At 34.3% G+C, this 15,275-nt stretch overlaps 1 protein-coding gene across 4 annotated transcripts in view; it reads left to right on the forward strand.

Moving 5' to 3' along the window:
- Positions 1 to 5,464: 5,464 nt before the first annotated feature.
- The window catches only part of LOC150107798 (kinase suppressor of Ras 1-like), a 441,142-nt gene continuing 431,331 nt past the window's right edge, over positions 5,465 to 15,275 (forward strand). For all 4 annotated transcript variants that reach the window (XM_090391553.1, XM_090391555.1, XM_090391554.1 and 1 more), the window contains exon 1: positions 5,465 to 5,770. In XM_090391553.1, coding sequence (XP_090247679.1) covers positions 5,612 to 5,770 — 159 coding nt within the window. In that variant the 5' untranslated portion in view covers positions 5,465 to 5,611. The remainder of the gene's footprint in view (positions 5,771 to 15,275) is intronic.

Raw genomic sequence — 15,275 nt, forward strand, 5'->3', positions numbered from 1 at the left:
ACCAGATATAACACTCTAGAATCTCTTGTTCCTTCCATCACATGCTGTCTCAGGTAATTATCTCCTAACAACTGTATAAACTCCATTTCCTTTGTTCCTTGTGACCATTCCTTCCCCAAATCTATGTCCCCAAAGTTAAAATCCCCCATAACAATTACTTGACCTTCACTCATCATGCTAATTTGCCAATGCATGCTATCTACATTCTCCCTTATTCCCCTTGGATTATAGCAACAACGAATTACGTATTTCGCCTTGTTAATCTCTATCTCACACCAAACAGCCTCTAATGAACTGCCTTCTACATACCTGTCACAGTGAGGTACTTCTATCTCTTTTGGCTTTAATGTTTCGTCTATCATTAATACCCCCCCCCATTCTGTCATCTCTGTCCTGCCTGAAAATCCTGCATCCCTTACATTCAATCCCAATATCTATATCATTCTTGGTTAACCAAGATTTACTAATTCCTATGATTTTTGGCCATGTTGTACTAAGATATGACAAAAATTCTTCACACTTATTCCTAATACTTCGAGCATTAGTATACATAAACTGCAATACTCCCTTCCTCCCACAATCCCCCTGTGTGCAAATTAGCCGACTCTGTAAACTGTTAACATTCTCCGAATAATTAATCCCAAATTCACAGCGATTAATGATCTTAGTACTATTTACAGCTGACTCTATCACCTGCCTCCCTAGCAAATCCCATTTCCCTGTTTATGACCCTTTACTCTGTCCTTTATCAATAAATGTTCTAAATGCCAAGCTCCTAATCCATTTAAGTGCAAACCATCTCTCTTAAAATACTCCTTCCTTTCATCAAACTCATCCCAGACATTCATAAAATGAATATTCAGTTTCATTTCTTTGCAAAACCTTTTACACAATCTTGACACACTTCCATTTACTATAATTGCTCTTCTGTTCATTTCATCACTATCAAATCGTAGTAGCACACTCATGATCTTTCCACTCTCACTTTTTGCATTCATTGCTATCATTAAATTCTTCAAATCCCGTCTTACAGAAAATCTTTCGCTACCTAGATCATTCGTCCCTATAACTGCAATAATCTCACTCACTCTATCTTTCTGCAATTTCATAGCCCCAGTTATATCCTTAATCTTTGACCCTGGATGTCACACTTTAATTACTCTACCATCCTTCACACCCTTAATTATAGAATACAGCACAACATCTTTTTTGCTTCTTCTTAACTTGACATCGTTTACTCCCACTGATGCTTGTTTTTGTCCCTGATCTTCTCTCACATTCTTTAGTATATCACTCAGCAATATGTGTGTATCTATTTCTGCACTATTTATTCCATGCACATATTCGCTTCTGTCATTCTCATACTTTGTCATTCTTAATCCCCCCATACTTTTTATTCCATATTCCAAATATACTTCAATATTGGTCAATCATAAATTATTATTCATAACCTATAATTAGAGCCTGTGTAGCTCAGTAGAAACAATTCACTCTGAAAGGAAAAATAATGGAATAGAAAACTAAACACATAATGTAAATATGTATATATAAGCGTAGAAATATTGTATAGTAATGAATATATCTATTTGCATAAAAGGAAGTATATGTCTTATAATTTTCAGATAAGATAAAAAATATTGTAATATTTCAATGGATGTTAAATGGCAAAATAACTACCCAAAAGATTGCACAGGACTCTAGATGAAAATAGATATTGGGCATGTTATCATGTTAAATAAAAAAAAAATTGTTAACTGAAATAAGCATGCCATGTACTTATTGCATATATGTTATTGTATGTTGTATTATTTATTGTATATATTATCATGCTGTAAATGAAAATTGTTAACTGAAATAAGCATGCTATGTACTTATTGTATATATGTAAATAGTTCGTCCGAATGTACATAGATGCTTTTGAGAAAATAAAAATATTTAGAAGTGGCGTTTGCACTCTGCAGCGCTTGATCGCACGAAGAAAGGATTTGGTGGTTCAAATCTAGTTGCCGACTAGAGGAAATTTTTGTAAGCCTTTTTTCGGCCGGTTCCCGAGTTAGTCGATCTCTGGCACGGGCTAGCTGGTTTTTTCTCCTGGAAACTCGGGTTTTTTGTCCCGTAAACTCAAGAAAATCGACCGTAGAACCCACACTATTTTCAGACATTAAAAATATTGTGTTAGGGTTAGAGACCACGAGATCGCGGCACTAGCTTGCCGCCTTCTTCACTGCGTACCGATGAATCAGTGATAGCCTTGGGCCAGCTATCTCTCTGATTGGCTATCAGTGGAGATTGAACTGCCTACTCAGTCTCCATAAGTTAAATAGGGTCAACGGTCCCGCCTACTCCCTATACGGGAACAACATAGGTGTCAGCTGATTTTTTGTTTTGACCTATAATCGTATTTCAATATCATGGATACCAGTAATTTGCATAACCATAGAGTCGCATTGTTCGATACTGAATATCGATATCTGCAGTGATTTATTCAGAGAAAAAAAATGCATGTTGGCAACAATTGTGCGTCTCGGACGCAACGTCCGTTATGCTGTAGCGTCAGTTTTTGCTTTGCCTGATTAACCGGTGGCTTTGTTATTCAACGCCGGTGGTTAAAAATTTCATATTTTTTAAAACTTTAAAACTTTTAAGTCTTATTTTTTAATGTCTTAAGTTGTCTTATTTTTGAAGCTTTAAGTCTATCCTTGCAATGCCAAAGAGTCAAAACTGCTTAGGAATATAGATGAAAAAGAAAGGCCAGGCCTATAAAATGGTTAAGCACAAACAAAATAGATGATGAAATTGAATATAAACAGAAAAGAGCAATAGAAGAAAGATCAAACACATAAAAGACATAGAGTTCAATTGAAAAATTTCGTTATCAGTTTAGAAACCAATGTTGATAAACTTCAAACACAAGCATATAAATTTATAAGACACATGAATACCTTAGAGAATCGATAAAGATCAATACCATACCTTTGGAGGATTGGCTTAAATACTGTAATGAATGATGGAAAATTGATGACAACCCACTCTCAGGACCATATCTACAAATAATTCGGCACTCATTTACCATTTAGATTCACCACTTAAACAAATGCAAAAATCATAGATGCCCAGGAGAAGATGATATCAACATGGAACTTTTTAAATGCTCTGGAGGCAACTTCAGATAAAAGCTACTAGAATTCATGGATAATCCTAAATGGCCAATTACCTCCAGAAAAGTGGCAATTGCTATGTTCGTCCCCGTTTTCAAAAAAATGCAATATTAACGAATGTGAAAACTATAGGGGAATTAGCCTTTTAAAAATATAAAATACATTCAAGTCTCTTAAGATTAATTAACCAAATATAATGCAAATATTTTCGGAGAGGAACAAAACGGTTTCCGTATGAGCAGATCCTGAGCTGATGCCTTTTCCACTCTCAAACTCCTGATAGAAAAAAGAAAGGAATTCAACTTAAAGATGCACACATTATTTATCAATTATAAAAAGGGCTTTTGATAAAGTCAATCATAATAAGCTACTTGAAATTTTCAGAGATGACAACATTCCTAACCAGTTAATTAAAGCAATTTTCAATATAAATAACAATAATCAAATTAAAATAAAGATAGCAGCACAAAAATCTGAATCACAGAACACATGAATGCAGGTGTGCGCCAAGGATGTAGCCTATCACAACTTCTCTTTAACATTTAATTAATAATATTATAAGATAATGGAGGAGAAACAACTAGTTTTATTATTATTATTACGTGACACTTCAAGGGAGTTCAAAGACTCATCGAGAGAGGGCACCTACTCTACAACTCTGTCTCCACCACTCAATCCACCAACTACAACAAACCCCAATTAAACCAACGCTATCTACCACCCACCACCGGTGAAATCCACGGTCTTTGAAAATACCAGTGAAAATCACTGGTATTTTCACATTTCTGTCTTTGAAAATACCAGTGAAAATCACTGGTATTTTCACAGACAGAAATGTTATGAGACCGATTTCTTTCCTGTAACAGGCCTATTACCGGAAAGAAAGAAAGAAGAAGAGGAATTGCCTGTATTTGTAAATCGTCGTGTCCAAATTTTAATGAGAATGGTAACAGGAAGCTTACTATCTATTTCAAATTGAGCTGCTGAAGTGAGGAATTATGTCTAAATTATTTGTGAAATCTGATTTTGAAATTGTCGGCCTGGTTGGCCGAGTGGTTGGCGTATTTGCTCTCCAGCCAAAAGGCTGCGTTCGAATCCCGCCGTGGGCATAGATGTTTGTGATTGTCTGTGAAAATACTAGTGGTGAACGGTAGATGATTATGGTAGTTGTAATGGGTGGATTAAGTGAGTGGTGGGAACAGAGAATTGTAGAGTAGGTGCCCTCCCTCGATGAGTCTTTGGACTCACTGAAGGCGTCAAGTAATTATAAATGCGGAAATTTTGTTCTCGTAATCCGTTTTTTTTTTTTAATATTTTTAATAGAAGAAGAATTGCCTGTGAAAATTGGAGTGCTTGCAGGTCAGGTAAAAATATAATCTGCGACTGAATGACTTACCATAGTGTACCAATCCCTTACAGTGAATGAAGATACCAAAATGGAAAATGTTAATAAATGGGATTTAGTTAATTAATTAATTAATTTTTTTTTTGTGTAATCGTTCTTACACCAGTAAACAATTCTCAACAAGACTTGCGATAATTTATTCTGAAGAGAATGGCGATAAATTAACTGGTTACCGCCAAACATTTATTCATTTCATCTACTTTTTTGTGAACGCTTATATTTTTATTAATTCTATATCAAGAAGTGATAATATGAAGTCCTTCATACATTCCGCTATGTTATATTTTCAAAAGATATTAACATCTTTAGAAAAGTATCCGCTGAGATTGATTGTTATAAAACAGCTATGGTATTTTTTAAAATAATATGAATGACGCACTTTTCATCTTATAAAAATCAGTACAAAATTAAGATAAGCTCTAAAATATTATTACGAAAGGTTTTATTATAGCTTTAATTGTTAAAATTATTCTTAAAAGATCTGAAACACTCATCATGGATAGTCTATTTTTCTGAATGTCTGTCATATCTTTTTCTTAAATTAACTGAGCTTCAGTGCTCTGACCATACCATCCTAGGTGATGCATATTCCGTCAATGCTCTTAATGTGTAAAATAATGAAAAATTTACGTAAGACTATGGAGATTGAGTTTTTGACTGGATAAAAGTTTTTTATGTTTCATTTTTTATTAGGAAAGAGGAAATGGATTCGTAACACCTGTGATTTAATCAATTTCCTTTATTTGAAAAACATTAGAAAATAATGAACAATTCTGTAGGGATTTTTAAGAGATGCGAAAAATATATTTGTAGGGAATTTAGTTGTAGAGCATGTGTGAATTCTGTGTGTGTTGTGTCGTACTTTAACAGTTTTCGGTGTGTAACGAACGTGAATCGGCGTGAGCGGTGTTAATCATGGCCGGCTCGTCTTAGGCTTAGTAAGGATGGAACAGGAAAGTTCCATAATTAAGTTTATATTGCTTGTGCGTACTGCATGTTGTCATCATGAGAATATACATATTAACTTTAAGAAATTTCAATTAGCAGCATGGCAGATAGAGAAGGGGAAAACGCTGTGCAAAAAGCGATAGAGGCGTGTACTACTGCTCAAGCTATGATCGACATCAATGCTGAACATCTTGATGGTTTACGGACTCAATGCGCTACAAGTGCCGAGTTGACTCAACATGAAATCAGAACCCTGGAAGTAAGTTTCTCCTTTATATTTTACAAAATTTCATAAGCAAATAAACATTTTTTAAGACTAGAGAATACTTATTTGAATCTTTTAACCACATCGTATATATGGATAGAAAATTAAAATTTTGTTTTCTCAGTTAAACGTCAAAACATTGCACAGATTGCAGCACGTAGTGTAATATGACATTTTAACAGCTGAGTGTCTGTCATCATCATTTTTAATCTAAGATTGTATATTTCGGTATGGTTGCCACACGCATGCGTTTAGCTTCCCATTCGAAATTTATTGTCAGTAATTTTCATTAGAAAACTTTGGCATTCATGTAATTTAACTTACCGGATGGTGACTAAGGAATGGTATTTAACTACATATATAATATCTGTTAAGTCATATATTACTTAAATATTATTTTTGTTTAAATACCTCATTTTTTCCCTCCTTTCGTATTTTTTCGAGAAACGGAAAAGCAGGTCGAGAACCGTATAGCTGACTCGCAACCTGATGGATGGCTCAGCTGTCTCTCCAAATTGTCAGTTTCCATACTGGTACTTCATTGAATGGAATGACACTTCCATATGCATGTGGTACTTCGGTTGACTTCCACGCTGAATTGGAAAAAAAAAATAAATAAAAAATAAAGATACTGAATAAATATTTTCATTTATTCTATGAAAGTATTTATAACTGATGAATGGTTTGAACCATATTTGTAGGTGCATTTATATGTGGAATTCATTCAGATACGGATAACCCTCTGTTTAATACTATTTTGTTTAAATATGATTTTAGCAATTAAAAGTGCACAATAAGCCAGAATTTGTCATGGAACCTTATAGTAGAATTTGAGTAGCACAAACTTTGGGGAATGGTGAGGAAGGGTTTGCATTTTTTACATTAAATGATCAGAAATCATGTTCATTTTTAGAATATAGCATGTTTTAAAACTTATATCTTATTATATGGATATCTCCATAGAGTCAGAAGACTCATCACAGAAATCTTGGACAAATGAATGTTTGGCAATTTCATTGCATGTATGATTTGCATTTTCTTCTCCATCAATTATTTTGGTACATTCTCATTTATCCAGAATATCCCCTCCTGAAAGTGAAATTTTATTTATTTATTATTATTATTATTTTTTTTAAGTAATATCTTTTTCTACATGATTGATGAATGACTAAAGTTTTTACACTGTTGAGATATATGGATGGAAAGGAGAATGCTAGGAGGTCTTCATGTTAGTCAATTTTTTTTGTTATGGTTTACCAAATATTTATTATATTATTTTCATGCTTGTGTTTTAATTCCATGTTTTTCTTAATATATTGTTTGTTTTGTGTCATCACCACTCATTTCTAATTTTTATAGATTCAAATTTTCTAAAAACAAATAAAATGACCTTGTCACAAGTATGACAAAAGACCAATTTCAAAATTATATATACAGTGACAAGGGAATAGGATCTCTTATTTGTTACATGATTTACCAGAAGATGCTATCCATATTGACACACAGAATTTCCAGCTAAAATAAATACTTGAAACTTTATAATGAGATTACCATAAGAGATATTTCTGATTTTTTTTAAAAAAAATTTATGGATAGCATAATTTTGCATGGATCTTAAGCTTATAACAAAAATATTGCCCTTAGCCTCATGCACAGTACACCTTCTTCTGTGTGTGTTGAATTTAGTAAGTGCATATCCAAATCTATCAAAGCCATGCATGTTGAATTTTCACTTTTGTTTGACATCTGCCATTTCATCACTCCCTGTAGCCAATTTTATAGGCCACCACAAACAACAGTGTGCATTTTTTGCATGGAAAAAATCTTGGAGTTGCATCATGGATGCAACAAATTTAGCTAACCTGCATGGGATGCAGGTTAGCTAAAGGTACAAAATCTGATACTAGCAATTTATCCTACAGAAATTATGAATGAATAGAAAAATGTAAGACGATACCCTTTAAAAGTTAGTGGTCAACAACCTGATTGGAGAGACTAAATTGCATACACCTGACATTTAAGCAATGTTAATAAATACTTACACAATTGGCATGAGAATTTGTATCTGACTGTTCATTCGAATTACAAATATTATCAACACTGTTGCAGGTGAAATGAATAATCACTGAACAAGATATCATGATGCAGTTATTAATAGTTGAGTCACTTAAAATATTCCCACCATTTGGCATCATTTATAGCTTTGTAATGCTGAACACACTCTGCACTTCATGAATAAATGTTTTTTTATATAATCTTGTATGTACCCCCTACTAGTGCTTCACAGTAGGAACAACACTAGAGGAACAAAATAAATGTGTATAAGTTGCTAATATTTTGCTGAATTTAAAACTAACATTTTCAGAACATAAGCATACTTGTTACATGACAGAATACTCAACTGTGTAGTTTGCATAAACAATTTGTATTGTAATTGGAGAGGGAAAAAAAGAAATACTGTGCCATTAGTCTCCATGATTTAACCATAATGAATGTGCTGTCTTGGTGCCCTCTAGCATTGGAAAGATAGATAGATAGGCTAGATAGATGGACAAGAAAGTCTCAGAGGATGTCACAATAGGACATTAGTTCCTTTTTTTTTTTTAATTTACACTTTGAATTGTCTTTGCAACTATCTGATTGAACACTATTTTGTAACTAGTATACTCAGATAATGCTAGTTTTAAATCCATTTATTTATTTAGCGTATTGGGAAATATAAGAAATTATTGAGCAAAACTGTATACAGATTGACTGTTCAGTTAACCAGTTGATGGCACTGTCTGAGAGTAAATGCCAATTCCTGAGGCCTCCAGGAAAGGAGTGTACCACGCAGTAATCAGTGGTAAGATGCATAGTCTGCACAGCACCACACATGCAAAAAGAGGTCGACTGCAAAATTCCCGACAGATGTAGTAAGGGGACACAGCAGCCTTGTCCATTCCTAAATCTGTTTAGCTGATACAGAGGCATCAAGATAGATTTTTATTTATACCATACAGTGGTTGGATCTGTGATCAGATACTTGTATGTAGTTTATTCCAGAGTCTTCTCCACTAGTCCTGGGGACCATCATCTGTAATTCTATAAGCCATATGGGAGATCTGGAGGCAAAGTGGCTTGCTGGAGGTCAAGATATATCTTGATGAATAGGAAAATACATGTTATTTCTGATTTTTTAAAAAAAATTTCTGTGATGATAGCTTTTCTTCTGAAGCATGGAGAAGTGATGTGGGAAAGAACAGGTGACCATGGGAAAGGGATAGATTGTAAGGTACCAGAAAGAAATAGTTCTCATTGTTATGTTAAGCCATGAGTCTACAAGATCGTGTAGTGACTTTGGCTCCAAACTGACAAACAGTTTTCCTGGCAGATATCTTTAACTTACTTTTTTCCAAATGTTTTTGGTAAGTCAGACTATTGCCAAGTGTGATACCAAGGTAACAAGGGTTGCTTTCATGGATTACAGTCTTGTCACAGAAGTTTATTTTTAGTTTTCTATGAGTCTCATGGTTAGGTGGAAAGCAAAAACAACAGTTTTGCTGGGATTAAAAGATAGTCCCTAGAGTTCAAAGTGATTTTGTAGTGAGCTCAGATCTTTTCTTAGTGTTTTCTCAAGACCTTGGAAAGTCTGTGAGGGCAGTACCTGTTTTTAAACCCTTTTGGTATCCATCTTTTATGTGGGTTGTGAGAGCTAGGACTTTATCGCAGCATCTTCTGCCAAGCCTAAACCCAGCCTTTAAATTCACTGAAATATTAGCACCATTATAAATAATACATTTATTTTCTTCTTCTTGCATTATTTATACTATGAAGAACTGATATAGCCTTTCATTACATTGTGCATACTGTCATTTGTTGGACACACCACAGCTCATAGAAATCCTTCATATATACACATGCAGAAACTTCACTGTACTGCCACAGTGTTTTCTTGTACAGCCCGGTTTGTTTAACTACATGCTCAGATGAAGTACAAACATCAGGAAATCTTACACTTTGCCAAACACGTCTCCTTGGAATATTTAGATTTCAGAGATGTTGCTAGTATCCAGTGGCAGCTGCAACACTGTAAATCACAAAATCCATAAATTAATGAGATTTGGGATTTGAATTGGTGAATTTAGATATAAAACATCATCTGAGACCACAGTAAACTGGAGTATTTGGTTAGAGCAAATAAGCACCTTTTGATTTTTGTTTTAAGGTTTCAGTTTTCATATACTGCTGATGCACTGTGTATTGAGACCAAGGGAGTATTTATGAAAACCTTTTGCAGATGCGAGTCATAAATTCTTGAATAAATAATTTATCAGATTTATTCTTATATTTTTGCTATTGAAAACTCAGTTGCCTTTTTCTTTTAATTTCAAACAATCATAGCTATGTTCATTGTTTGACTTGTGTTAATATGAAGACTCAAAAAGACCACTGCTATTGTTCATTAATTTCTTTTTGCCTATTTATTTACTGCTGTAACCTTTGCTGTAATTTTATTTATGTGTCTACTGCATTGTTTGGCTTGGGTTTTGCACATGCATATTGTTTAGTAGTCTGTTTTTGACTTTTTATGTATTACTGTAACCATGACCTTGTGTATCGCTGTAACCTTTGTGGTTCTTGTGCCAATAAACCAACCAACCAACTGCTATAAATTCCTAAAAATGGATAAACATGTTCTTTTCTAAATAAAGTAAATCCTAAGCTGGGAACTAAAGTTACCTTTGCCATCATTTGTTTCTGCTTACACTACCAAAAAACGTAAAGCTATAAGTGCTACCAGTAATGCTACCATCAAAAAAAAAAAAAAATTAGGATCTTAATGCAAATTTTGCTTTCTTTTTTTCCTTAGTCAAAAAGATAAGATGTTTTTATTCCAAAATGCATAATAAAACTTCAGAAAAACTTAGGTTTTTGGTTAAGATAAAAACTTTATTTTCCACACAATCACAAACATCCATGCCCATGGCAGGATTCAAACCCGCAGCCTTTTGGCTGCAGAGCGGATATGCTGACCACTCAGCCGACCAGGCCGGCTATAACTTATATCTGTTTGTATTTCTATGATATCATTTGCTTACGTTGATAAAGTATCACTTAACAAAACATTTTTAGATACCAGATATCTATGCTGTAACCAAATTGGTTTGGGATCTGTGTATGTATTTATCAATAAATTGCATGCAGTTCTGCTTTACCAAACAGAAAAAACTTACTTTTTTTTTTATTTTTTCAGACAAAACAACATAACCAAATCTTGTTGGCTGTGTTGTTTAGGCTCATTATTCTTATTGGAATTTGAACTAGGATTATGTAGGATTTGATGATGATAGATAATTAAGGAGCTTTCAACATGATTTGTAATGAATGAATGAAAATGAATGGGAACTGACTCAACTTCATATTCCCGTAGCCACTCTCTCAGTTGTATTAACTTGAGACTACATATGCATTGTGATAGTACAATGTAAAAAGTTCAAATAACATTCTGGGTTGGACATTTCCTGTTTAAAGATCCATGCTATTTTCAGCAGTGAACCAGGGAAAACCATGAAAAGTCAACTACTAGAAAAATATCAAGAGAATTAATAGGCACAGAACCATACAGAAAAGAAATGGAGCAAGCAGAGGAGTTACAGAATGTTATTGGCATGAAGACAACACTAAATCAGATTGGGTCCTCGATAACAAAAAAAAAGCTAATTTATTCAGGTAATAATCAAGAAAAGGAAGAAGTAGCTATAGCATTTCACGCCAAAGACAAAGATAAATTTCCGGAATGGAAAGCAGTTTCAAATAGTATTATGCAGTTTTCAGAATGAATCATTGGATAATGACTTGAGCTTGAGAGAGAGATCAAAAAAAAAAATGAAGTGTTAGTTATTTGACTGTGAGCCTTTCTAAGGTATCAGGAAGGTTGACAGAGGTTAGTGTAAGGGACTGATTGCATAAGTTGTTAGATAGGCAGGACATCCCTCGACATTGATAAGACTAATAAGTTGAGATGGGATTTTTATAGGACAAATGTAGGAGAGAATTTTCATTATATAGTTGTATGGGAAAGACCTCTGAGTAATTCAGGGAAGTTGAATAAGAGTTATGGGAGTGGGGAGCATATTTTTCTCATAGTGATTCCCTGTGCTAGAGAAATCATCATCATTGAATGAGATAATAATGAACGTTTGAGATGTAGTGTTACAGAAAGCTGTTGATTATATATGCTGAAAGGTGGACAAATGGATGGGTGCTAGAAAGGATCATTAGAACTTTAAGGCTCCTTAAGGATATTGGCAGAAGAAAGTTGAAATACTTTGGACACATTGAAAGGGTGGAAGAAAGACTTCTCAAATCAGTAATAGAAGATAAAGTTCCTGGAAAAAGAGGAAGGAATAGACCATCAATGAGATGGATGGTGTGTCTGAAGTGACTGATCTTCAGAGAGTTGAAGCCTCCAGAAAACAGAGCATACAACAGAACCACGTGACAGGAATTGGTGTAACACATCACTGAGCATCTGAATGACCATACAGTATCTCTTGATGTCAAATGAAATGGATGAATAGAATGAGATTAGATGTACAACAGGCATTGTGTTGTGAGCTGGATGGGTTATTTCTAAAGGTTTGTATTTTTATTATTTTAAGTATTAAGTGTATAATAATTAACTGATATATATAGAGTGGGCCTCCCGTGATGAGTCATGGACTTTCAAAGGTGCCAGTGTTATGATAAATTTATTTTTGCCTGTGGTCTGTTGCTAAAGTGCCACTAGTGGAGGAGAAGGTGCAATTGCTTGAGTCACAAGAAAAAAAAAAAAACATATGCAGAAAAAAAAATTGAATTGGAGATCTAAACAGCAAGATAGCAAATGATTGTGAGACCTCCTGAAAAGTCTTTGGAAAAGTTGGAGGAAAAGTAAGTCTAATAATAATGGTAAATATCTGCTGGATTTCTGCCAGGACATGGGCTAGTCATTATCAGTGTTTCAGCATAAAGATGTGCATAGTTTCACATTGAGTGAAATCTCACAAGAAAATAAAACATTATTATTATTATTATTAAGAGACACCTCCAGGGAGGCCACATACCACACACACCAGCTATCATACTTATTCTTGAATTTATTCACACTGCTTGCACTCACAACATCCAATGGCAATCCATTCCAATCATGCACCACCCTCTGAGAGAAAAATAAAATCTAGCCCTCACACCCTTCTTGACAGCATTCATTCTCAACTTCCAAGGATGCCCGCTTGTCCTTTCCCCATCCTCCATAAATTGAAAAATTCCATGAAATTTTTCTTCATGACTAGTGTATTCTTCACACTAGTCAAGGATAATACAAGAAATGTAATATAGGAAGTAATCGCCATCTAATGTTGAGCATGATAATCACAGCATTGAAATCACATTGAAAAGAAAAATGTGTAAGAAAATTTTTAAAGAGAGTGTCCTATCTTGAAGGAACAGGTAACTATATATATATATATTTACACCAATTTCCTCATCATCACCATAGTTAATGTTATGATGATGATGAGGAAATTGGTGTCGGATGGATAATGAGACTGGAACAGACCAATATAGATCATATTGGTCTGTTCTAGTCTCATTATCCATCCAATATCCTTTTTTGAGGTCTACCCTGCCTTCTCTTTCCAGTTGGCTTATATTATTATTACAGACAGAGGGTGCTGTGTAGGCATACGAATGGGCACATGGTGATATTGCTGCCACCGTTTTTTATAGTTTTAAAGTGGTTCCAACTCTTGTTTTTAATTTGAAAGTGTTCCCAAGTAACTCTACCAGTCACGCCGAAGACAGTGATATAAAATTCACCAAAACTAAGAAGAAACCAAATTTTGAAGTTTTGAAAAGTGAACAGAGAGGACTGCTGTCAATAATGAGTGAAGAACAAAGGACGTTGTCATCTTTACAATCACGCCACAATTGCTCAAGGGAAGAAGGTGAGTCATGAAGTGTATCATGCCTGGAGGATTTATCATCTGACAGAAATCAAATAACCTGTACGAAATGCAGTAGGATTCTACACTTAAAATGTGCCGGCTTTTCAGAAACAACCTGGCAGCATAAAACCAATGCAACACGCAAGGAATGGAAGTGTTTAATCTGCAGGAGGAACAAAGAAATGCACCTAGGGCAGCCACCTACGACGCAGCCGATTATACCGGAGGCAAAATCAGATGACGAACTGAACAGACAAAAAAATGCAGGTGAGTCCTATAATTTCAACTCTTTAAATATACTAATAGAAAACGGTCTAGAGACCATAAAAGCCAGCTTAGTAGATCTTGTGCAAGAACTCTTTGACAAACAGAATGAACAAATAATAAAAAAATCTAGTGAATATGAAGATTTGGTCAAACATAATAATTTAGCAGTGATAGAAGTGTTTCAAACAGTAAAAGACATGAAAATCAGCATTAACGCACTAAATGACAGGCAACACAATTTGATGAAAGAAACATCTGAACTCTGTCAAGAACTTCATTCTCTAAAACGACAATACGAATGTTTAAATCAGCAACAACATAAAGATCTTATCATAAGTGGTCTTCCTGAAACTGCACCTACAGAAAACTTCAGAGATGTAGTTTTAAAATTAAGCCATGCAATTGACATCCCCCTACAGCTTAACGACATTCAGACCATAAATTGGATTCCTAGGAAGAGCAAAAAACAAGGCTTGCCACGACCTGCATCAGTCATAGTTCGTCTTACAAGCAAGTCCACATGACACAAAAAGCCAGCAGACAGAAAAAACCAGTTGCCAAGGACTTGAACACATTGAAAGACAACATACCAATCTTCCTATCCGAATATTTAACACCATTCAACCAGAATCTGTTGTACCAAGCAAAAACAGAAATAAATTACCAATTTTTGTGGATCAGGGATGCCAAGATATTCTTGAGGAAGTCACAAAGTTCAAAACTGATACAAATTAAAAGCTCAGAAGACATAGAAAGGCTGCCACAGTGAAAAAAAAAAAAAAAAGCCTCCTAATTAGTTCAAAAAGAAGATCACAATAAAAATGAATGTGAACCACCAAGACAGATGCAATAGCACCAGAACATACTGGCAATTTCACTTTGATCAGACCTTTCAGATCATTCATTTCACCTTTCAAACATCAGCCTACTTGCCACATAGCAATCAAATCAATAAAAAAAAATACATATCAAACTGGTGTTATCCTCAGATAAGCTCATTAAAAAGCTTTGAGGATGCACGCAGAGCATTACATCTCAACCAAGATCAACAAAAAAAAAAAAAAAAAGAATTATTACATTGAAGTGCTGTTAAAAACATTAAAAAGCGAAAATTGTAAAATATATATAACTTACTGTTATAGTAAAAATGCCGTTAAAAAATGTAACTTTATCCAATTGCAAACTATAAATTACCATCCATAGTAACTATTATCAATGCATTTTAGAATTCAAAAAACAGAAAAATTTGTATGAAATTCACT

This window comes from Typopeltis vanoorti, chromosome 4 (assembly GCF_054136105.1).
Source record: "Typopeltis vanoorti isolate ZY-2024b chromosome 4, IOZ_Tvanoo_1.0, whole genome shotgun sequence".
NCBI classification, from domain to species: Eukaryota; Metazoa; Arthropoda; class Arachnida; order Uropygi; family Thelyphonidae; genus Typopeltis; species Typopeltis vanoorti.